Source organism: Mirounga leonina, unplaced genomic scaffold (assembly GCF_011800145.1).
Source record: "Mirounga leonina isolate KUSES-001 unplaced genomic scaffold, KU_Mleo_1.0 Mir_127, whole genome shotgun sequence".
NCBI classification, from domain to species: domain Eukaryota; kingdom Metazoa; phylum Chordata; class Mammalia; order Carnivora; family Phocidae; genus Mirounga; species Mirounga leonina.
The window spans coordinates 55,865,150-55,889,413 of NW_023270316.1; the positions used below are offsets into that span (position 1 = coordinate 55,865,150).

Genomic DNA, 24,264 nt, shown 5'->3' on the forward strand with positions numbered 1-24,264 from the left:
GGTATATACATATAATGGAATATTATTCACCCTTAAAAAAAAAAAAAGGAAATCCTGCCATTTGAGACAACATAGATGAAACTGGAGGACATTATGCTGAGTGAGATAAGTCATACACAGAAAGACAAACAGTACATGATACCACTTATATGTGGAATCTAAAACAGTCAAACTCTTAGAAATAGAGAGTAGAATGGTTAACTGCCAAGGGCTGGAGGTAGAAGGAAACAGAGGTATTAGTCAAAGGGTACAAAGTTTTAGCTGTATAAGATGAAAAAGACTTAGAGCTCTACAGTACAGCACAGTGCCTACAGTTAATACTGTATTGGAAAGTCAAAAATTTTGCTAAGAGGGTAGATGTTATGTTAAGCGTTCTCATCATGCACATATAAAATAGTAAAGAGAGAGCAAGAGGAAACTTTTGCAGGCGATGGATATGTTAATGGCATAGATACTAGTGATGGATTCATGAGCATATACTTATCTCCAAGCTCATCATGTTGAATACATTAAATGTATAGAAGCTGTATGTGCAGCTTTTGGTATGTCAATCATATCTCAATAAAGTGGTTTAAAAAAATGCAGAGCTACACACACACACTCACATACACACACATTATACATAATAGGCTTTGAGCCTTCAAAGAATTAGAGAACAATTCTAAATACTGTTGCAATGTATTTTAATATTCAAAATATCAGTATAATTAAAGACCACAAGGAAGAAATTTAAAACATTTTTTAGAAACTAGAAATGAGCTACATATAACATCTAGGAATGAATAAGTTAAGTAACAGCTTAGATGCTGCTAAGAGATAATTAGTTAAAAAAAAAAAAAAAGGTATGTCTGAGGATATGACCCAGGAAACAAAAGATAGAGAGATGAAAAATCCGAAAATTAAGAATCAAAGAAGATACAATAAGAAGATTCAACATATGTCTAACCTATGCTGTTTAGAGTCACATTTAAAACAAAAAGATACAGCAAGGCTAAAAGGATGAAAAAAGATACTTATCAAATATTAACCAAAAGAAATGTTAGTAAAATAGCCTTCAAGACAAAAAGCACTATTAGGGATAAAGAGGGTCATTCTGCAATGATAAAAGAAATAATTTGCCTTATGTACACCTAACAGCAAAGTCTTAAAACAGTCAAAGCGAAAATTGATCAAATTACATGAAATCGACAAATTCACAATGACAGTGGAAGATTTCACTCACTTCTCTGTAATGTTAGAAAAAGCAGACTAAAAATAATTATAGATTTGAAACCATAGTTAACAAGCTTGATCTGAGACACCCTTTGCATCCAACAATTAAAAGCACACACAGAACATTATATAAATTTCGGAGCCACAGCTAAGTCTTAACAAATACAAAATGCCAAAGAGTCGACTTTAAAATATTCTCTGACAACAATTAAAATTAAGGAAGGGGATTTATTTTAAAAAGTTATGATTGGAAATTTAAAATCCTATTTCTACCTAATTCATGAGTCAAGGAAGAAATCATATTAAAACTTACAAAGTGTTTAGAATGGTTACTAATACAATTACCACACATTTCATAACAAAGTAAAACCTAAGAGTAGAATTAATAGAACAAAAGAGATACAAAAGAATATAAACCAAAGATTAGTTGTTTGAAAAGACTCAAAACAGACAAATCTCTGGCAAGACTGAGCAAGAAAAATAAGGGAATATAATTACAGATATAAAAGAGATTTAAAAAAACAAATTTTGGGACATCTTTGTATCAAAAATTTGAAAACAAATTTCCTGGAAAAATATAACTTATTATACTGCTTTAAGAAAAAAACCAAACTACAACTATTACAATAATCTAAATCTAGAACTCTTAAGAGAAACTCAATTGGTAGTAAAAACCATAACCATCAAAAAAATAGGAAACAATGTTTAACAGACAAATGTTGTTAAATTGTCAAAGAACAGATAACTAATCATATATAAATTGTTCTAGAGAAAAAAAGAAGCAACACTACCTAACACATTTTCTATGTCTAGTATAACTTTGATCCCCAAACCAAACAAGAAAAACACAAAAAATGAATTATGCTGTGGCATGCTAGAACCAGTTCACGCTGGCTTGAAAGAGCCAATCGTGTACATCTCTTCCATGTCAGTAGCTCAAAATCTGCTACGGCAAGAGTATTTATACCATAAAATTGGCAAAAGCTAAAAGTCAGGACTTTTTCTGAAGAGTCTGTTGTTAAATATTTACCATCATTCCACTAATTATGTGTAATCTCAATTGAAAACACAGATGTTTAATTCAACATCAAATTTTAACCTAATCTAGAACTTTAAAAAAATGAAAAAATTCCCTTTATCTTTGAAATGCCAGGATAGTTCTAAATTTTAAAGAAATATATAAGTAAAAGGTTAAAGAGACCAACTATGACCTTCTCAAGATACAGAAAAAATGGTCATGATAGAAGTTAGCTAAGTTGGGGAAATTAGGGGACATCTGTAACAATAAAAAACATCTGGTAAAAATCTACAAACAACATGCTTAATGGTAAAATGCCAACAGTAACACTTTAAAATCTGAAATGGAGCAAAGCAGCCCATTATACTACTTATATTCAACATTATATTGAAAGATGATCAGCAGGTTATCGATAGTAAATAAATAATAATCAGAAAAGAAGAGCCAAATCTGTTCCCAGACATAAATGTTTGAGATAATCTAATTAGATCTCCTACAAAAACAGAGAAACATAACAATGTAAGATTAATATACAAATATCAATTATCATTTCCATACACCAACAATAAGTGGTAGAAAATAAAATACTTTAAAAAGATATTATTTAGTGACACACAGTTATTCACAGAAGCACTGTTCAAAAACAAAGACTGGAATACCTACACATCTACCAATATACGATTTATAGTAGTCTCCCCATCCGTGGCTTCACTTTCTGTGATTTCAGTTACCCACGGTCAACTGCGGTTCAGAAGCAGATGATCGTCCTTCTGACATATCATCAGAAGGTCAACGGTAGCCTAATGTTACGTCGCAATGCCTACATCATGCACTTTGCTTCATCTCATTACGTAGGCATTTTATCATCTCACTTCATCATAAGAAGGATGAGTACAGCACAATAAGATATTTTGAGAAAGACCACATTCACATAATTTTCATTGTGGTATACTGTTATCATTGTTTTATTTTATTATTAGTTACTGTTAATTTCTTACTATGCTTAATTTATAAATTAAACTTTATCATAGTTGTGTATGTACAGGAAAAGACCCAGTATATAGAGAGTTCAGTATTATCTGAGGCTTTAGGCATCCACCCAACATCCTGGAACACATCCCCTGAAGATAAGGAAGAACTACTGTATTAACTTTAAGTTGTTTGTTCTAGCTCTGTGCAAAAAGGTGTTGGTATTTTGATAGGGACTGCAAAACAAATAATCCAACTATAAAATGGGCAGAAGACATGAACAGACATTTCTCCAAAGAAGACATACAGATGGCCAACAGACACATGAAAAGATGCTCAACATCACTCATCATCAGGGAAATACAAAATCAAAACTACAATGAGTTATCACTTCACACCTGTCAGAATGGCTACAATCACAAGAAACAATAGGTGTTGGTGAGGATATGGAGAAAGGGGAACCCTCCTGCACTGTTGTGGTGGGAATGCAAACTGGTGTAGCCACTCCAGAGAACAGTACGGAGGTTCCTCAAAAAATTAAAAACAGAACTACCCTACAATCCAGTAATTGCACTACTAGGTATTTAACCCAAAGAATACAAAAATACTAATTTGAAGGGATACATGCATCCTGATATTTGTAGCAGCACTATGTACGATAGCCAAATTATGTCAATAGCCCAAGTGTCCAATGACTGATGAATGGGTAAAGAAAATGTGGTGTATATATACACAATGGAATATTAGCCATAAAAAAGAATGAAATCTTGCCATTTGCAACGACATGGATAGAGCTAAGAGTATTATGCTAAGCAAAATAAGTCAGAGAAAGACAATGTAGATTTCCACTCTTATATGGAATTTAAGAAACAAAACAAACGAGTAAAGTTAAAAAAAGAAAGAGAGAGAGAGAAAAAAGGCAAAGCAAGAAACAGACTCTTACCTACAGAAAACAAACTGAAGGTTACCAGAGGGAAGGTGGGTGGGGAATGGGTTAAGTAGATGTTGGGGATTAAAGAGGGCACTTGTGATGAGCAATGGGTATTGTATGGACATGCTGAATCACTATATTGTACAACTGAAACTAAGATTACACTGTATGTTAACTGGAATTTAGTAAAAACTTAAAACTTTAGTAATTCCTACAATGGACAATGTGCACCATTAAGAAGAGGATAGCTGTTTATCAAGCTGACTGATATGTAATGATCTCTAAGGTCTTTTTTCAGTGAAAGCAGCAAGGTGTAGAGTAATATACATTTTAAAAAAAAATTACATTTGTAAAACCAGATGGGGATATCAGTAGACATACAAATCTGCTTGTGTAGAATATTTCTGGGAAGGATACAGACAAAATTGGCAAAAAAATGAATGAGGTCAGGGATAGAGTCAAGGCTTTTCACAATATATTCTTTTGTACTTTTGAAATTTTGAACCATGTAAATGCATTATTAAAAAAAGAGAGGGGCGCCTGGGTGGCTCAGTTGGTTAAGCGACTGCCTTCGGCTCAGGTCATGATCCTGGAGTCCCGGGATCGAGTACCGCATCGGGCTCCCTGCTCGGCAGGGAGTCTGCTTCTCCCTCTGACCCTCCTCCCTCTCATGCTCTCTGTCTCTCATTCTCTCTGTCTCAAATAAATAAATAAAATCTTTAAAAAAAAAAAAAGAGAGAGAGAAAAAAATTTTTTAAGTACCACTGACGAGCACCAAAAATGCTGCATACCCAGGAATAAAATATGTATAAGACCTTAACAGAAAAAGTTATAAATTCATAAATTTAATGCATTTGAAATAAAAATCCAAGTTTTTCATGAAATTAAAAAAAAAAAACTCATTTAAAAAATGTGTATGAAAAAGCAAAGGGCCAAGAAAAGCCAAGACAACTATGAAAGAGAAGGTAAGGGGCCTTCAGCTTAATATGAAGCTATAATATTGACAAAGATATACCAAAAGACCAATAGAAATAATGTATGTTCAGAAATCTGCAGCAGTATTTTAGGGGAGGGGAGAAAAGAGGAGAGAGGAACAGAGGTCAAAATTAATTCAGTCCAAGCAGTTTGGAGACAAAGACATTTAGGTAGGTAGTTACTGGGTGTTGGTAAATGCTTTTTAAGGGAAGAAGAAAAATGGCTCAAGATTCCGATGTGCAATCATCTGAAGTGGTTTGAAGCAAGCACAAGTATACTAAGGAATACACAGTCATTTCTGATACCACCAATTTTGAAAGCCCACCATTTTAATTCCACTTTAATAATCATTCTATCATATATGTACCTGTTCAGTAGAAATTATTTCCTTTTGACTCCACTTTTTTGCCTGACAGGAATTTTCTTAGTGTTCCACACTAATCAAGAGGGTAGGCATGACTGGATATAATTTACCAGGGGATCTTAATCAGGACCCATTTATCTTTGCTACTTTAGCCAATTCCTAAATCCTAGGAATTTAACAATTCCTATTTGGAATTTATAGGGAAGGCCAAAATTTAATTAATTGAAAATTACTTTGATAAAATGATAATGAATGTAAAAAAGAATATATTTAGAAAAGAAACCTTAAAAGATTTAATAATTTCTATATAAGCATACAAGATACAGTTCACTGACAAGTCAAAAACCTTACCCTTTTCAGGTAATTCTGGACCTCTCCCCCTACTTCTGCCCATCCGGTCATTCCTAATTTCACTTCGAGACTCATTTCTGGCATCATTCCTTATTTCAGTACGAGAACTTTCTTCTCTCAAATGGTTTCTGCCATAACTTCGGGATTCTTCTTGATAGGTATCCTCCTTTCGATGAGAATCTCGACTTTCACGGTCCCTGTAGTCGTGGGTATCACGAGCAGACCGAGAATCTCTGGGATCACGGCTCTCTTTGTTATCTCTGCTATAATCTCTCATCTCCCTGGAGTCCCGAATGTCTCTGGAGTCCCTTAGTTCCCGTCGGTCTCTAGTATCTCTGGTATCTCTTCGATCCCGACCATCTCGAGGCTCTCGGTCATCTCTGTGGTCTCTAGAAGAGCTCTGATCTTGTTCATACTCTCGTTCTTCTCTTGTGTCCTTTTCTCTATCCCTTTTGCTTCTGGTCTCTGTAATGCAAGTTTAGAAATCAACTAGAACTCCTTTCACAAAATTTTGAAGAACTAGACAACACATGTAAATATAGAGCTTAAAAATTTTTTTAAAAATGGTAATTCACGTTCTTTGCAGAAAACAAAAAAAGAAAACATGGGCAAATAAGAAAATTAAAACCATACATAAGCTACAATTCCAAAGGTAATTTTATTAACACTTGGATAACTATGTTCTTGATTAGATAAACTGTGATTAGGATCTTCCCATGCCCCAACTTACCCATACTTATCTTAAACAACTGAAACAAATAAATTGATCTCATATCACTGATGGCTTATTTTTTAGAAACTACTTGTAGACCCAGAGGTACACAGTGACTTTAGCCATCTCTACCAAGTATTAGGCCAAACTAGACCACCCATGACCACCTCAAATGTACTTAAAGCACTTACGAGTGGCCTACAGTTAGTAAGCTGGCTGGCAAAGAGATATTGTTATTCACCCTCTCTTTTCTTGAACTGTTTACTGGAATCACTCCTGTCTCTGAAGTTTTCTCTCCTTAAAGCATTTTCTAACACTTCATAGAAAAATAAGAAAAGAACTTCAGTTTTTAAAAAGCTGAATGAAACTCACTGATTATTTAATTCAACCTTGTCACTGTCTAAATGAAGAAATAAGGGGCCAAGAGCCTAAATGGCTTAGATAACTGCGTACCTAATGGAATTTGCAAAGAATATTAACTATTCTTTAGATATGCCTAGAACAGGCATAAATTGATTACAGCATTGAAGTCAAAGGACTAACAAGAGAACCTCGGAAAACAAACACTGCCTTGTTTTTAAATCAGATTCCTTTATGTGTTGCTCTGACCCCCTGGAACTGCCTCAATATCTGAGGCTATTTTGGCAATTATAGCAGCCGTAGGCCTATTGTAAATTTACCTTCTTTTCTCTTTGTCCTAGGTGGCTAGGTCTACAGACTTTCTCAAGCACCCAAACACCTAGTATCCACAAGACCCCCTAGATTTTCACATTAATAACTCATCTCTCCTGTCAATTACATTGTCCATATGCTTATATCCACAAATGCCCTTTAAGAACAGAAGTAGTAGGCAAGGATTTGATAGGTTTCCATCCTTTTCTGTGCACATCTGTGACTTCTAGTCCTCCTCCAATGCCAACTGTGCCTAAAAATATGTTCACTCAGTACCAGATCCTTTTCAGGATTCCATCTGTCTTTTCAAATCTAGTTACTATATTTTGTTCTTTACCTACCTCCCCATTCTTCCACTAAAATTATTCTTATTTCAGAAGATGACATCTAAATAGAGGAACAAACACCTGCTACATCTCTTATATGGAAGGTTAAAGAAACATCTTTACAAAGAAACTAAACACATATGGTTTATTATTAAATGGATTCTTCCTGTAACATAGGCCACTCAGCACACACACAAAAATTCTTATAAGACTCAACCGCATACTATTTCCCCTCATTATTATTTCAAAACAGACATCAAACACACTAAAGAGTTTTCATTCAATAAGTAGTCATTAAATGTACACTATATTCCCGGTTAACTCTAGTTAAATATTTTTTAAAATTAATAGAAAGGTGCTAAGAGAATTTTCCTATCTTACCAATGTTCCATAAATACTGCTGCGCTCTTCTGGTTCCAAAATGATGTACACAAGAAATATTTCTATACAACAGATGCTCTCTCTGGTCCCTACCTGGGCATTCATCATTTTCTTGAATAAAAGAACTTGATTAATTATTACACTGTTGATAGGAAGAGAACTAAATTCAACACGTTTCACAGGAGACTGCTGTACTATACTCTCAGAGAGGTTTATTTTAAAATGCACATTAAAGAGAAATGTTGTAAGTAAGCAAGTATTTCCTGAGTACTCATTATGTTTAAACACCAACTCAGAAGCTAGGGAAAAAACTTAAATATATAAGGACAAGAAGCTTGGATAAGGAGTACAGAAAGAGATGAGAGCTATTAAGACTATATTGCCAGATGATAACAGCATCTCAGCTTGAACAAGGAGTAGCAAATCCAAAGTTAACTTAATTATCAGGGATCTTGAAAGGAAAACTGCATTGCTTACTTCTTTCTTGAGTTACCCCTAGAAAACTGATCACTTGGTTTACACCGACCTTCTGAATGTTCCCCCAGCCCTTACCTCTTTATCAAAACATGTCTGATGCTTTCAAACTTTGTCCCCTGGTTTGCTGCTTTTCTTTCCTTCATTTCTTTCTTTTTTTTTTTTTTTAAAGAATCAACTAAGCAATTAGAGGGATGCTTCAAGAGTCAGATAGCCAAAAATTTCTAGAACTTCAGAGTACTCAAGTGAAACATCTTAACTGAAGAAAGCACTACCTCAGTATACATAAAAATGCCCACTTATGTACACTTGATAGTTTATGTTCCTGTATCATTATAAAAGCACCTCTTATTGCCCTCAAGAACTCTACTCTGTTCCAGAAGACTTAATACAACACAGTTTTCTTCTTTCCCTTATTATAACAATAAATCTGAATGTCCAGTTCTTTAATAAAGAAAATACTTAAAGAATTCTAAAAAAATCAAGATAAAGTACAGTGCATACCTTCCCTTCTTTCATGACGCCGATCATGAGATTGTGAAGTTCGTTCATGGTCATGCCTCCCTTTTTCTCGCATTGGAGAGCGATGTCTTGGGGGACTTTGCTTTCTCTGAGGAGAAGACAGAGAATGTGAAGGATAAGGAGAAGCAGAGCGTCGTAAAGGTGGAGTTATTGTCCTCTGATAAGATGGTGAAGGAGTTCTTTTTCGACGAGGAGAAGGAGAATGTCTTTGAATAGATGATCCTGATTGTGAGGAAGATGAATGATGTCTAGAAGATATAGGAGAATGATGCTGTCCTACTGGGGAAGTAGACCTGCAAAGAAAAGCAACAGTAAAAAAAACTGAATGCTAAAGTTAAAGCTGAAAGTGTGAATCATAATTCCAGGATAAATATCAATTCACAATGCTGTATGATAAGAAGTTAATTTTTAAAGATCTGATTGATTTTAAGTGAGCCTGAGGTCACAGTTCTAGGTGAGATATGCACTGCCTTGCTTCTAAGCTTTCGGTCCAAGGAGCACTCTCCCTGAGCACAAATAGAGAGAATATTACCCTCACTTAAGTATGGAATTCAATCTTATCAGAGATAATCTCTGACAGTGCGAATAGGTACTTAAGAGGCAGGAAACCACACGAGGCTAAAGAGAAAACATACTGTAAGATCTAGACAGAAAGTGGCTGTGAGAATGCCTGTAATTCAAGGCTGTGGGGAAAGGGAAAAGTCATCATCAGCTATGCCAAACCTGAAGTCTGCACTGCCTGGGTTGAGATTTAGGATGGGGAAAGAATGCTACGGTTAAGGAAGGGACATACTGTCTATACTGTCTTTATCTTAAATAACTGGCTTTCACTCTCGGCCAGCACAGATTAACTTTATGAGTCTTGGTTTAAGGAAGGCTTCTTCTACTGCCTTCAAATCACCTTCTTTCACTGCTGCCAGAGAAACAACTTACAACCCCACAAAGCACCTACAATTTGTTAAATCCTGGGCCCTGGTTTACACTGAGTATGCAAAATGTGTGTGTGCAATACACACACACTTTTGCAATAACTGGAAAGAAACAGGACTAAGGTTTAAAAAATAACATTCCAGATACCACATACCTGGGTTAGTATCATATTCCTCATTCTGAAGACTAGATGTTTGTTCAAAAACATTCTGGAGGCCTAGTCAAAGTATGTTAGAATTACCTTCAGTGCCTATGATAAATATTTTTTAATATCTGCAATGGTGGCAAAATTATTATTAATCCTAAACCAGGGTTTCTCAATCTTGGCGGTCCTGACAGTTTGTATTCAGTAACTGTAGTGGGGGGCTGTCCTGTACATCATTGGATGTTTAGCAGCATCCCCAGCTTCTACCTACCAGAAGCCAGTACCATGCTCCTTCTCACCCTTGTTCATAACAATAAAAAATTACTCCAGACATTGCCTAATGTCCCCAGGAAGGCAAAAATCACCCCTTGTTGAGAACTGCTGGTCTGAACTATGTTGTTTATAAATGATGCCTCAGTAGATCTTTTATCAATAAAAGCTCCAAATACATAAAATATATGTTACTGATTCACGGAAGTGATTCCAATATATTGAAAAGAATTTTGCAGAACAAGGATTTTAGCAAATAAACAAAAACACCTAAAAAAAGTCAGCTAATTAGAACATCACATTCACCTAAACATTCTAGTTATCAGTAATTCCACTAAACCTTCATACTTTTCATAAAAATTATTTCCTTCTCATAAAAAAATAAGCCATAAGCCACTATAATTTATTATTAATAGAAATGTATTTACTTACAGGTATGAGCAGAAATGCTCATAGGGTCTTACCCAAATTTGGAAAACCAGCTATGATCAATGGTCATTCAAATGCATCTTACTGAACAGAAAAATACTGCAAGATTGAGAATTAGAATGATTATTGTTTGGTACATTCCAGCTGCAATTTCATCAAGTTCTGGTCAATTTGGAAATCTCTAAAGTGATAAAATAAAAAATGTGACTCTCCACTGAACTGACATTTTGGTTAGTTTCATTTATTTTGCATACTAAAAATTGTTTCAAGAAAGTCTACAATACCCTTTGGTGATTGGTTCACAGAACTTAAAAAATAAAATAGTTCATAATACTATCTTTAAAAAACACAATACAGTCCAATCACAACTCTATTCAAATTTGGTGTTGATAGCATGTAGTAAAAAACTTCAGTTCAAGCTTAGGATAATCAACCTATCAAATGAAGGTCAGAGGACCAATGCACTGTCAAGTTATGGTTTCAGTATTTTTCTTCTTACCCATCCTTCAAGAAAAAAAAAGAAACTAAGAAAACTTGGTTTAATTTAAAAGCATCTGTTATGGACTGAATGTGTCCCCCCAAATTTATACAAACCCTCAATGTCACAGTATTTGAAGGTGGAGGCGTTTGGGGGTAATTGGCTTCGATGAGGTCCTGTGGTGGGGCTCCCATGAGATTAGTATCCTTACAAGAAAAGGAAGAAACCAGAGCTCACTGTCTCCCTCCATGTGAGGACACAGTGAGGAGACAACTGTTTATGAACCAGGAACCAAATCTGCTGGAACCCTGACCTTGGACTTTCCAGCCTCTATAGCTGTGAGAAATGAATGTTGTTTAAGCCACTCCAGTCTATGATATTGTGTAATAGCAGCCCAAGTTGGCATCTTTATTTTCCTGTTATTATTCTTTTATAAGTCTGATGACTAAAGAATAGTGAAAAGAGAGGATCTGTTACCAAAACAAGATGCATCAAATTATGGATGTCAGCATAACTGGACCTGGGCCTATGTTTATTCTACACATAGGAAAGGTAGAAAATAAAACTGTCTTGAAATCGGACCAAAATTATTAGTACTTTGGCTTTTAGACTATTGCAGAGGTATATTAAAATACATTTCTAGTTAGAATAGCAGTAATTTTAGATTATTCTTAGGCTTCAGAATTGGCTGGTTTCTTGTCTGAGGAGAAAAAAAAGGTGACATTTGACACTCAAATAAAGAAAAGAGTTTATTATTGCACGAAGAGAAGCTCAATACCTTAAAGAAGAAATCTGTGTACTGTCAGCAAGAGCACTGTGATTTATAGCACAGGGAAAGCCAATCTTTAGCCTGACTTGATTCTAATCAAAAGTTTTTTAATGCTGCTATAATTAGAGGACAAAATGTGGGATGAGAATATTCAGGGCATATTTCATTTGGGGAAAACATGTGAAATGTTAAAAAGTTTAAAAAGAAAAACTCTCATTCAAGATACATTAATTTCACCTACAAACCTGTATGCTTACCCTAGACTTTCTTAAAATTACTAATACCAATTTTTCTTTCAGTAAATGGTTTCTATTTCTCAAATACGAAAATATGCCTTCATAATGTAACTAACATTTATAACTCACCCTTTAAAATCATCATACAGAAGGAGGAGGAGCAAGATGGCAGAGGAGTAGGACACCTAAATTTTGTCTGGTTCCAGGAATTCAGCTAGATAGGTATCAAACCATTCTGAACACCTACAAACTCAACAGGGGATTGAAGAAAAGAATAGCAGCAACTCTCTGAACAGAAAAGAGACCACTTTCTGGAAGGTGTCTTCTGATTTGTTTGGTGTGTATTTTTCTGGGGTCACTGTTACCCTTTTAGCATTTTGTTCTCTCATTCATCTAGTCTCCTCTGGACAAAATGACAAGATGGAAAAACTCACCTCAAAAAAAAGAATGAGAGGCAGTACCGACTGCCAGGGACCTAATCAATACGGACATTAGTAAGATGTCAGAACTAGAGTTCAGAATGACAATTATAAAGATTCTAGCTGGGCTTGAAAAAGGCATGGAAGATACTAGAGAATCCCTTTCTGGAGAAATAAGAGAACTAAAATCTAACCAAGTCTAAATCAAAAAGGCTATTAATGAGGTTCAATCAAAAATGGAGGCTCTAACTGCTAGGATAAATGAGGGAGAAGAGAGAATTAGTGATAGAGAAGACCAAATGATGGAGAATAAAGAAGCTAAGAAAAAGAGAGATAACTACTGGATCACGAGGGCAGAATTCGAGAGATAGGTGATACCATAAGATGAAACAATCTTAGAAAAATTGGGAACCCAGAGGAAGAAGAAAGAGAGAAAGGGGCAGAAGGTATATTGGAGCAAATTATAGCAGAGAACTTCCCTAATTTGGGGAAGGAAACAGGCATCAAAATCCAGGAGGCACAGAGAACCCCTCTCAAAAATCAACAAAAATAGGTCAACACTCCGACATCTAACAGTAAAACTTACAAGTCTCAGAGACAAAGAGAAAATCCTGAAAGCAGCTCGGGACAAGAGGTCTGTAACCTACAATGGTAGAAACATTAATCTGGCAGCAGACCTATCCACAGAGACCTGGCAGGCCAGAAAGGACTGGCAGGATATATTCACAGCACTAAATGAGAAAAATATGCAGCCAAGAATACTATATCCAGCTAGGCTGTCACTGAAAAGAAAGGAGAGATAAAAAGCTCCCAGGACAAACAAAAACTAAAAGAATTTGCAGACACGAAACCAGCCCTATAAGAAATACTGAAAGAGGTCCCCTAAGCAAAGAGAGAGCCTAAAAGTAACATAGGCCAGAAAGGAATAGAGACAATATACAGTAACAGTCACCTTACAGACAATACAATGGCACTAAATTCGTATCTTTCAATAGTTACCCTGAATGTAAATGGGCTAAATGCCCCAATCAAAAGACATGGGGTATCAGACTAGATAAAAAAAAAACAAGACCCATTGATATGCTGCCTGCAAGAGACTCATTTTAGACCCAAAGACACCTCCAGATTGAAAGTGAGGGGGTGGAAAACCATTTACCATACTAATGGACATCAAAAGAAAGCTGGGGTGGCAATCCTTATATCAGACAAATTAGATTTTAAACCAAAGACTATAATAAGAGATGAGGACACTATATCCTACTTAAAGGGTCTATCCAACAAGAAAGATCTAACAATTGTAAATATCTATCCCCCTAACATGGGAGCAGCCAATTATATAAGCCACTTAATAACAAAATCAAAGAAACACATCGAGAACAATACAGTATTAGTAAGGGACTTTTACACTCCCCCCTCACTGAAATGGACAGATCCTCTAAGCAAAAGATCAACAAGGAAATAAAGGCTTTAAATGACACACTGGACCAAATGGACTTTACAGATATATTCAGAACATTCCATCCCAAAGCAACAGAATAACATTCTTCTCTAGTGCCCATGGAACATTCTCCAGAATAGATCATATCCTAGGTCACAAATCAGGTCTCAACCAGTACCAAAAGACTGGGATCATTCCCTGCATATTTTTGGACCACAATGCTTTGAAACTAGAACTCAATCACAAGAAGAAAGTCAGAAAGATCCCAAATACATGGAGACTAAAGAGCATCCGACTAAAGAATGAATGGGTCAACCAGGAAATTAAAGAAGAATTTAAAAAATTCATGGAAACAAATGAAAATGAAAACACAACTATTCAAAATCTTTGGGATGCAGCAAAGGCGGTCCTAAGAGGAAAGTATATAGCAATACAAGCCTTTCTCAAGAAACAAGGTCTCGAATACACAACCTAACCCTACACCTAAAGGAGCTGGAGAAAGAACAGCAAATATAGCCTAAACCCAGCAGAAGATGAGAAATAAAGATCAGAGCAGAAACCAATGAAATACAAGCCAAAAGAACAGTAGAACAGATCAATGAAACTAGGAGCTGGTTCTTTGAAAGAATTGATATGGTTGATAAACCCCTAGCCAGACTTATCAAAAAGAGAAATGACCCAAATAAATAAAATCATGAATGAAAGAGGAGAGGTCACAACCAACACCAAAGAAATACAAACAATTACAAGAACATATTATGAGCAACTCTATGCCAGTGAAGTAGATAATCTGGAAGAAATGGATGCATTCCTAGAGATGTATAAACCACCAAAACTGAACCAGGAAGAAATAGAAAACCTGAACAGACCTATAACCACTAAGGAAACTGAAGCAGTAATCAAAAATCTCCCAACAAACAAGAGCCCAGGGCCAGATGGCTTCCCAGGGGAATTCTACCAAACATTTAAAGAAGAATTAATACCTATTCTTCTGAAACTGTTCCAAAAAATAGAAATGGAAGGAAAACTTCCAAACTCATTTATGAGGCCAGCATTACCTTGATCCCAAAACCAGACAAAGACCCCACCAAAAAGGAGAATTACAGACCAATATCCCTGATGAACACGGATGCAAAAATTCTCACCAAAATACTAGCCAATAGGATCCAACAGTACATTAAAAGGATTATTCGCCATGACCAAGTGGGGTTTATTCCTGGGCTGCAAGGTTGGTTCAACATCTGCAAATCAATCAATGTGATAAAATACATTAATAAAAGAAAGAACAAGAACCATACGATCCTCTCAATAGATGCAGAAAAAGCATTTGACAAAGTACAGCACCCTTTCTCGATTAAAACTCTTCACAATGTAGGGATAGAGGGAACATACCTCAGTATCATAAAAGCCATCTATGAAAAGCCCACGGCCAATATCATTCTCAATGGGGAAAAATGGAGAGCTTTTCCCCTAAGGTCAGGAACACGGCAGGGATGCCCACTATCACCACTGCTATTCAACACAGTACTAGAAGTCCTAGCCTCAGCGATCAGACAACAAAAAGAAATAAAAGGCATCCGAATCAGCAAAGAAGAAGTCAAACTCTCACTCTACAGATGATATGATACTTTATGTGGAAAACCCAAAAGACTCCACCCCAAAACTGCTAGAACTCATACAGGAATTCAGTAAAGTGGCAGGATATAAAATCAATGCACACAAATCAGTGGCATTCCTATACACCAACAACAAGACAGAAGAAAAAGAAATGAAGGCGTCGATCCCATTTACAATTGCACACCAAACCATAAGATACCTAGGAATAAATCTAACCAAAGAGGCAAAGAATCTGTACTCAGAAAACTATAAAATACTCATGAAAGAAATTGAGGAAGACACAAAGAAATGGAAAAACGTTCCATGCTCATGGATTGGAAGAACAAATATTGTGAAGATGTCAGTGCTACCTAGAGCAATCCACACATTCAAAGCAATCCCTATCAAAATACCATCAACTTTTTTCACAGAGCAGGAAAAAATAATTCTAAAATTTGTATGGAACCAGAAAAGACCCCAAATAGCCAGAGGAATATTGAAAAAGAAAAGCAAAGCTGGTGGCATCACAATTCCGGACTTCAAGCTCTATTACAAAGCTGTAATCATTAAGACTGTATGGTACTGGCACAAAAACAGACACATCGATCAATGGAACAGAATAGAGAGCCCAGAAATGGACCCTCAACTCTATGGTCAACCAATCTTCGACAAAGCAGGAAAGAATATCCAATGGAGAAAAGACAGTCTCTTCAACAAATGGTGTTGGGAAAACTGGATAGCCACGTGCAGAAGAATGAAACTGGACCATTTATTTACACCATACACAAAAATTGACTCAAAATGGATGAAAGACCTCAAATGTGAGACAGGAATCCATCAAAATCCTAAAGGAGAACACAGGCAGCAATCTCTTTGACCTTAGCCACAGCAACTTCTTTCTAGACATGTCTCCAAAGGCAAGGGAAAACAAAGGCAAAAAATTAACTACTGGGACTTCATCAAGATAAAAGGCTTTTGCACAGCAAAGCAAACAGTCAACAAAACCAAAAGACAACCAAAGGAATGGGAGAAGATATTTGCAAATGACATATTAGATAAAGGGCTAGTATCCAAAATCTATAAAGAACTTAATCAAACTCAACATCCAAAGAACAAATAATCCAATCAAGAAATGGGTAGAAGAAATGAACAGACATTTCTCCAAAGAAGACAAAGAAATGGCCAAAGACACATGAAAAAGTGCTCCACATCACTGGGCATCAGGGAAATACAAATTAAAACCACAATGAGATACCACCTCATACCAGTCGGAATCACTAAAATTAACAAGTCAGGAAAAGATAGATGTTGGCGAGGATGCGGAGAAAGGGGAACCCTCCTACACTATTGGTGGGAATGCAAGCTGGTGCAGCCACTCTGGAAAACAGTATGGAGGTTCCTCAAAAAGTTGAAAATAGAGCTATCCTATGGCCTAGCAATTGCACTACTAGGTATTTACCCCAAAGATACAAACGTAGTGATCCGAAGGGGTGCCTGCACCCCAGTGTTTATAGCAGCAATGTCCACAATGGCCAAACTATGGAAAGAGTATAGATATCCATCAACAGATGAATGGATAAAGAAGATGTGGTGTGTGTGTGTGTGTGTGTTACTGGACTATTACTCAGCCATCAAAAAAATGAAGTCTTGCCATTTGCAACGACATGGATGGAACTACAGGATAGTATGCTTAGTGAAGTAAGTCAATCAGAGAAAGATAATTATCATATGATCTCACTGATATGTGGAATTTAAGAAACAAAACAGAAGATCATAGGGGAAGAGAGGAAAAAATAAGATGAAACTAGAGAGGGAGACAAACTGTAAGAGACTCTTAATCATAGGAAACAAACTGAGGGTTGCTGGAGGGGAGGTGGATGGGGGATGGTAGCCTAAATCAGCATTCACACGAAAACACTTGTTAGGCCTATACACAGGGCTTGATTAAATGCAGAAAAAAACATTAATGCCTTAGATAAGCAATTTCCAGCCTGAACACAAAGGTCCCATTTTAATATTAAAAAGTTTGCATATCCTTCATTATATTATTTGATATTGTGTTAATACCCATTAATTATGAAAATGTTATAAAAGGTATTAAAATCATCAATACTTTTAAAATTTATTATTTTAAAGTTATACTATTCTCTTTTTTTCCTTTTAGGTGTGATACTGGTGTGGTGATACGTATTTTTAAGTGTATTTCTCACCTGGAGATATATTCTAAAATATATATGGGTGAAATAGTAAGATGTCTGGGATATGCTTCAAAATAACTGGAGGAGGGGAGGTGTATAGGGGTATGCATGAAACAAGATGGATATAAAAGGATCATTATACTATTGTATTTTTATGTGTGTAATGTTCCATAATAACGTTAATGTAACATTTTTCCATCCTCTACATACAGTCCAGCAACATTAGTACACATTTACTCAAGAAACCATAATTCAGTCTATAGAAAATGCTTGGTGCACAAATGGATTCTTCCTTGCCCTGTGGCTCCTGGCCATAGGGTGAGATTTGCCAATCCAGACCATGGTACTTGTACATGAATGGAAATACTGAATAAATCCAATAAATAATATTCCTTGCCAAAGGTCTGAAACATTCTGATTTAATTGATAAATGTGTGCAATCACTGAAAGGATATAAGACTGTCACTTTGATGATGATTTGCTTATTCTCGTAAATTGAAGTCAAAGCCAACAAATTTTGAATGATCACATCTGTCTCTCAAAGCTGGGTAAGACTCATCATGCAGGCATTTGTACTATTAAGAAGTAAGTAGATTTCTATATTCAGGTAATTATAATGAAGTGTTTTTGTTTAAAAAGTGATTAGCTATGCTCTCAATATTATCTTCTCATTTAACCACAAAATTCTGCATCCTAGCATTTTGATTAAAACATATTACCATCCATCAATAAAACCATATCTAACCAAATGTCCAGCAGAATGAGCTATACACAATTGCTAGCTAACTCCTTTGGTTAACTACTATCCAAAAAGCTTGTGTTTGTTTAAGCCTCTGTTCTTAAAGTACACTAGTAATTTGGTTCACTTTCCTAATTCAACAAAGCATACAGAATATGGATTTTCACTAATGAAGAAGATATTACAGGTCCACTGAAATACCACTGCAAATATCCACTTCAGGATTATCTAGATGTAACAGGTTAGGAATACTGACACAAAATATTCCCTTCACAAGTGATTTTCTGACTAAATACCTAATTTGAATTAATTTTCCTGTGAATTATACCTGTTCTAAAACAAATTATAGAATAAAAATGATTTAGTTGAGTTCCAGGTAATCAGTAATCAAGATTTTACTATTTTCTGTACAGAACAAGTCATGAAAAGTTTACAAAAATGTAATGGGAAATTGTTTTTTAGAAAACTAAAAGCAGAGTAATAAAATCCATAAGGCTTTTTTTTTTTCTTGGATAAACAAGTAGTATTCAGGTTTTGATCAATGTTGCATAAATAAATCATAGCTCAGTAAAGTCTACCCAGCCAAATGGGAAGACACTGATTCACTTCAAAACATGACAGAACTTAGTGCTATTAAATTAACATATATTCTGGGAACAGAGCATATACTTAACAAAGTTGATGAGGCCAATGAAGGTGGGGGGTGGGAGGTACTCAAATTCTCAATGCTGGATGAGTGGCAGATAGAGGGGGAAAATCATGACTTTTTCTGGGAGGGAAGGTACTTTCCCTCTCACCAAAACACACACAGGCAAAATTTTACCCACAAATCAAGAAATTTGCAGATCCCCTGAAATCTACCAACGGATCTCAGGTAAGGAGCCCCTGATCTAGAAAATTATGAAATTGAGACACAGAAGACAGGGAGAGGGACTTAAGCCATAGGATCATATGGTTTTGTTGCATCATCTGTCCTACACATATGCATACTCTTGTATAACTAAATAGGGAACCATCCTTCAGAAACGTAAGCAATCCCCTACATCCAACAGGTCTTGTAAGTTTTACTTGGGGGGAAAAAAAAAGAAAATCCATATTCAGAGAAATATTATTTTCCATACACGTGATTACTATATTACTTCTACCTATAGTAACGAAGCTTCTGAGAACATTTTTGTTCACTGCCTTATCACCAGCTTTTAGAACGATGCCTACCCTACACCCAATAACTGAATAAATGAATTAGCGTATTTTTACCTTAGCACAACATATCCTAATAACCAAATTATTCTGAGTAAGCCCATTATAACATCTAAATTAATTTTAAAGGGCAATATTCTCCAAAAAGAATCTAGATACTAACATTTAATTATATACCCCACCAATCTGAAAGCATGATGACGATTCTTAATACAGTATTTGGTTTTAGAATTAATAAGTTCTCCTTCAAAGTAATGGGGATATATTAAAATAAGAGATCCACCTCTAAAAACCCCCCTCAAAATTAAATTAACTCCTCCTAAATCAAAATGCCCCTTTTTCAACTGTGTCAAATATGGCTTCAGAACTCCACATCAAGTCAGGTACCCATGCAGTTCTTCAGTACTCCTAGTTCTGCTGCTTTACTTTCTTAGGTAAACAAAATAAACCAAGTTCAGATTTTTCTATATACTAAGTAACAGGTTAAGTCCTAACCGTACCTTGTTGTTCCTGGTAGAGACAGCTAGGAAGAAACACTGGAAAATGAAAAATCAACCTATATAATACTCAATTCCTCATAATACAAAACATGTAACTATTTCAATGGTGAAGTATCCAGGGACATATGTTAAGAATCACCTACCTTTCAGAGATTTCTGGGTCAAAATAACAAAATGAAAATACCAAGAACCGTTAAAGAATAAAGATTCCTTAAAATGTAAATTAGTAAGAACATTTAACATAATTTATATCTGATATACATGTCATTTTCAAAAACATACCTATTAGATTGAATAAAATACAGAATATATTTTAGGAAAATATGTTCAAGAATTGTGGGTGCTCCACTTAACCATTCTGTTATTGCTCTAATAAGGCACAACGTTCCTAGGTCCTAGAAATGGTTCACAGAATCATTCTGGTTCTTCTAAGTCAAGTCACCAGAGGGGGAGAGAAAAAAACTGATTAAGACAAGATGATCTCTTATCAAGACAAAGAAAGGACAAAGCTTATCATCAGAATCTATTTTTGGACAAAGACTGGTTTTGTTGAACTTTTAATTAAGCTATTTTAACTGCTTACTGGGTAGGTAATTTATCCTGAATAATATTACAAATACCAGTTCACAAGGCTTTCCAGATAAAGTGGCAGGTAACATTGCTTTCATTCTAATAACATGTTGTTACTTAATAACATGAACAGAAATGGCATTTAGACTGCAATGAGCTATCCCACACACATTCTCTCCTTGCTCTTTAGTAAACCCAATTTTATTTGGGTCAGTTACATGCTCAGCTAAAGGGTTACATTCCTTTCCTTTCCTCCCCTTTCTCCCTCCCTCCCTCTCTCCCTTCCTTCTTTCTTCTCTCTCTTTCTTTCTTTTAAAGGATTACATTTCTTAAGATACCCTCAGAGCTAGATGTAGCCATGTGACTAAATTCTGGCCTACTTCCAGGAAAATTAAGGCTTTCTTCCCTTCATAATTTTTCTGCTGCCTGGAATATGGATGGAATGTCTTAAGCCATCAGCAGTCATCTTAAACCATGGGATAATCCTGAAAAAGGAAGCATGGGGGTGCCTGGGTGGCTCAGTCGGTTAAGTGTCTGCCTTTAGCTCAGGTCATGATCCCAGGATCCTGGGATCCTGTTTGGCTCTCTGCTCAGTGGGGAGTCTGCTCCCTCTCTCTCTGCTGCTCCCCCTGTTTGTGCAAGTGCTCCCCCGCTTCCTCTCTCAAATAAAAATATAAAATCCTTAAAAAAAAAAAAAAAGCATGTATAAGGCAGACAGACAGTACCTGGATCACCAATGACTGTGGAACGAACAGTGTATAGGTCCTGGACTGCCTCCCTCTGAGCTTCTTTATATGAGACAGTAAATCCCAATTTATGGTTCCTAAACTTGGATGAACATTAGAATCATCCAATGAGCTTTTAAAAATCTGGACACCAAGGCTGCTCCTCATACTAATTAAATAAGAATATCTGGGGATTGAAATCAGGTTTTAAAATTTTTCAAAGACTCTCAGGCAGATCCAAAGGTGCAGCAAAGTTTGGGAACTATTGCTTTATGTACGTAAGCCCCCCACATTGAGTCCTTATTACTAACAGCTGATTCTAAATCTGATACTGCATAAGTATCAGTTAGAAAAAAAAAAAGAATATCTTTATGGCTACATCCTATTACCTGTGTAGTTTAAGTGAAAACCTGCAAATGGAAAGACATTTTTAAATATCACTACACTGTAATTTATCATTAAAGTAGGAAGACAGAGTATATTTATTAAATACTCTGCTTATTTTTTAAAGCATTACTCATTTAATCCTCACCTCTACCTTATGAGGAGGTACCATGCATACTTTACAGTTGAAGAAATAGAAGCTCAGAGAAAACAAAGAACTTATTCAGGGTCTCACATCATGTAATTGGCAGAGCCAAGATACAAGTTCCTATTTGTATTAACTTCAAGGCTTGTGCATTTTCTTTGAGAACCCTCTAAAGAGTTATATTTTTTCTTGAGGAAATATTAATTTCATGAAAGGATAAATCTGAAAACCAATTTTTAAAAATGGATAGGGGAAAAGCATCCCTATTAAATCTGTACGCATTTCATAAATCTTGTGAACCACAAAAATATTATCAAGTTAATTTTTTAAAAAAATTTTTGCTCTTAAGTAGCACTAAATAAATGAATTTTAAAAATCAAGAATTTATAATTTGCCAGTTTTGAAAATAGATCTTCAAGAAGTACTACTGTTAGAATAGAGGAAAAACTGGCTATGAGAATTAAAATACAAAGAAACTAAATTAGTTAATGCAGTTACTTAACTTTAAATTTTGAAACAATGTTAATTTTAAAATGAACAGATTTTCAGAAGGGTTTCAACTCTTTCACTAGCTGGCTCTTTTATATAATTCCATTTATACCAAAAAGTTAATGTTGATTAACTGAAAGAAAAACAGTAACGAAAACAGAGGATTTGAACAACACTACAGATCAAATGGACCTAACAGACTTTATATAAAGAACACTCCACCCAACCATTGTAGAATATGCATCCTTCTCACATGGAATATCCCCCAGGACAGACCACATTTCAGGCCATGAAGCAAGTCTTAACAAATTCAAGAAGACTGAAATCATACAAAGTATCTTTTCTGATCACAATGGAGAAAATCAGAACTCAATTTGCACAAGTGAAAACCTGTAAACAGAAAGGCATTTTTAAATATTATTATACTGCAATTTATTATTAAAGTAGGAAAATAAATATTTATTGAGTACTTTGCTTATTTTTTAAGCATTATGTCATTTAATCCTCAAATATATGGAAATTAAACAACACACTCTTAATGAGTCAAAGAAGACGCCACAGGGAAATTAGAAAATACCTCGAAACAAATGAAAATGAAAATGCAACATACCAAAACTTATGAGATGCAGAGAAAGCAGTGCTAAAAATAATTTTATAGCTATAAATGTGTACATTAAAAATAAGATCTCAAATCAACAACCTAATTTGACAACTCAAAAAACTGCAAAAAGAACAAACAAAATCCAAAGCTAGTAGAAGGAAATAATAAAGATTAGAGCAGAGATCAAAACAGAGAACAGAAAACCAACAGAAATAATCAGCCAAGGGTGCCTGGGTGGCTCAGTTGGTTAAGTGACTGCCTTCGGCTCAGGTCATGATCCTGGAGTCCCGGGATCGAGTCCTGCATCGGGCTCCCTGCCCTGCAGGGAGTCTGCTTCTCCCTCTGACCCTCCCCCCTCTCATGTGCTCTCTCTCTCATTCTGTCTCAAATAAATAAAATCTTTAAAAAAAAAAAAAAAAGAAATAATCAGCCAAACTAAGTTGGATTTTTGAAAAGATAACAAAATTGACAAATCCTTAGCTAGATGACGAAAAAAAGAAGATTCAAATAACTAAAATCAGGTAAGTGGGTCAATACAACTGATGCCAGAGATAAAAAGGATTGTAAGAGAATACTACGAAACACTGTATATCAACAAACTGAATAACCTAGAAATAATGGATAAATTCCTAGGCCTACAACCTACCTAGACTGACTCATTAAAGAAACAATTAATATGTACAGACCAATAATGAGTAAGGAGATTAAATCAGTAATCTAAAATTTCCCCAAAGAGAAAACCCTAGGACCACATGGTTTCACTGGAGATTTCTATCAAACATTTGAAGGAATTAACACAAATCCTCTGGAATTCTTCCAAAAATACTAAAGAGGAGGGAATATTTCCAAGCTTATTCTATGAGGCCCTGATAGCAAAGCCAGACAAAAACACTACAAGAAAACTAGACAAATATTCCTGATGAATACTGATGTAAAAATTCTCAACAAAGTACAAGCAAATCAAATTGAATGACACATTAAAAGGATTACACACCATGACAAAGTGGGATTAATTCCTAAAATGCAAGAATGGTTCAAGAATTAAGAAAGTCACATGATCATCTCAATAAATGCAGAAAAAACATTTGACAAAATT

At 35.4% G+C, this 24,264-nt stretch overlaps 1 protein-coding gene across 8 annotated transcripts in view; it reads right to left on the minus strand.

Moving 5' to 3' along the window:
* ZC3H13 (zinc finger CCCH-type containing 13) overlaps window positions 1-24,264 on the minus strand; it is a 90,919-nt gene that overhangs the window by 23,355 nt on the left and 43,300 nt on the right. For all 8 annotated transcript variants that reach the window (XM_035003355.1, XM_035003358.1, XM_035003357.1 and 5 more), the window contains 2 exons: window positions 8,890-9,200; window positions 5,821-6,285 (listed from right to left, as the gene is read on the minus strand). In XM_035003355.1, the coding sequence (XP_034859246.1) occupies window positions 5,821-6,285; window positions 8,890-9,200 (776 nt within the window). The remainder of the gene's footprint in view (window positions 1-5,820; window positions 6,286-8,889; window positions 9,201-24,264) is intronic.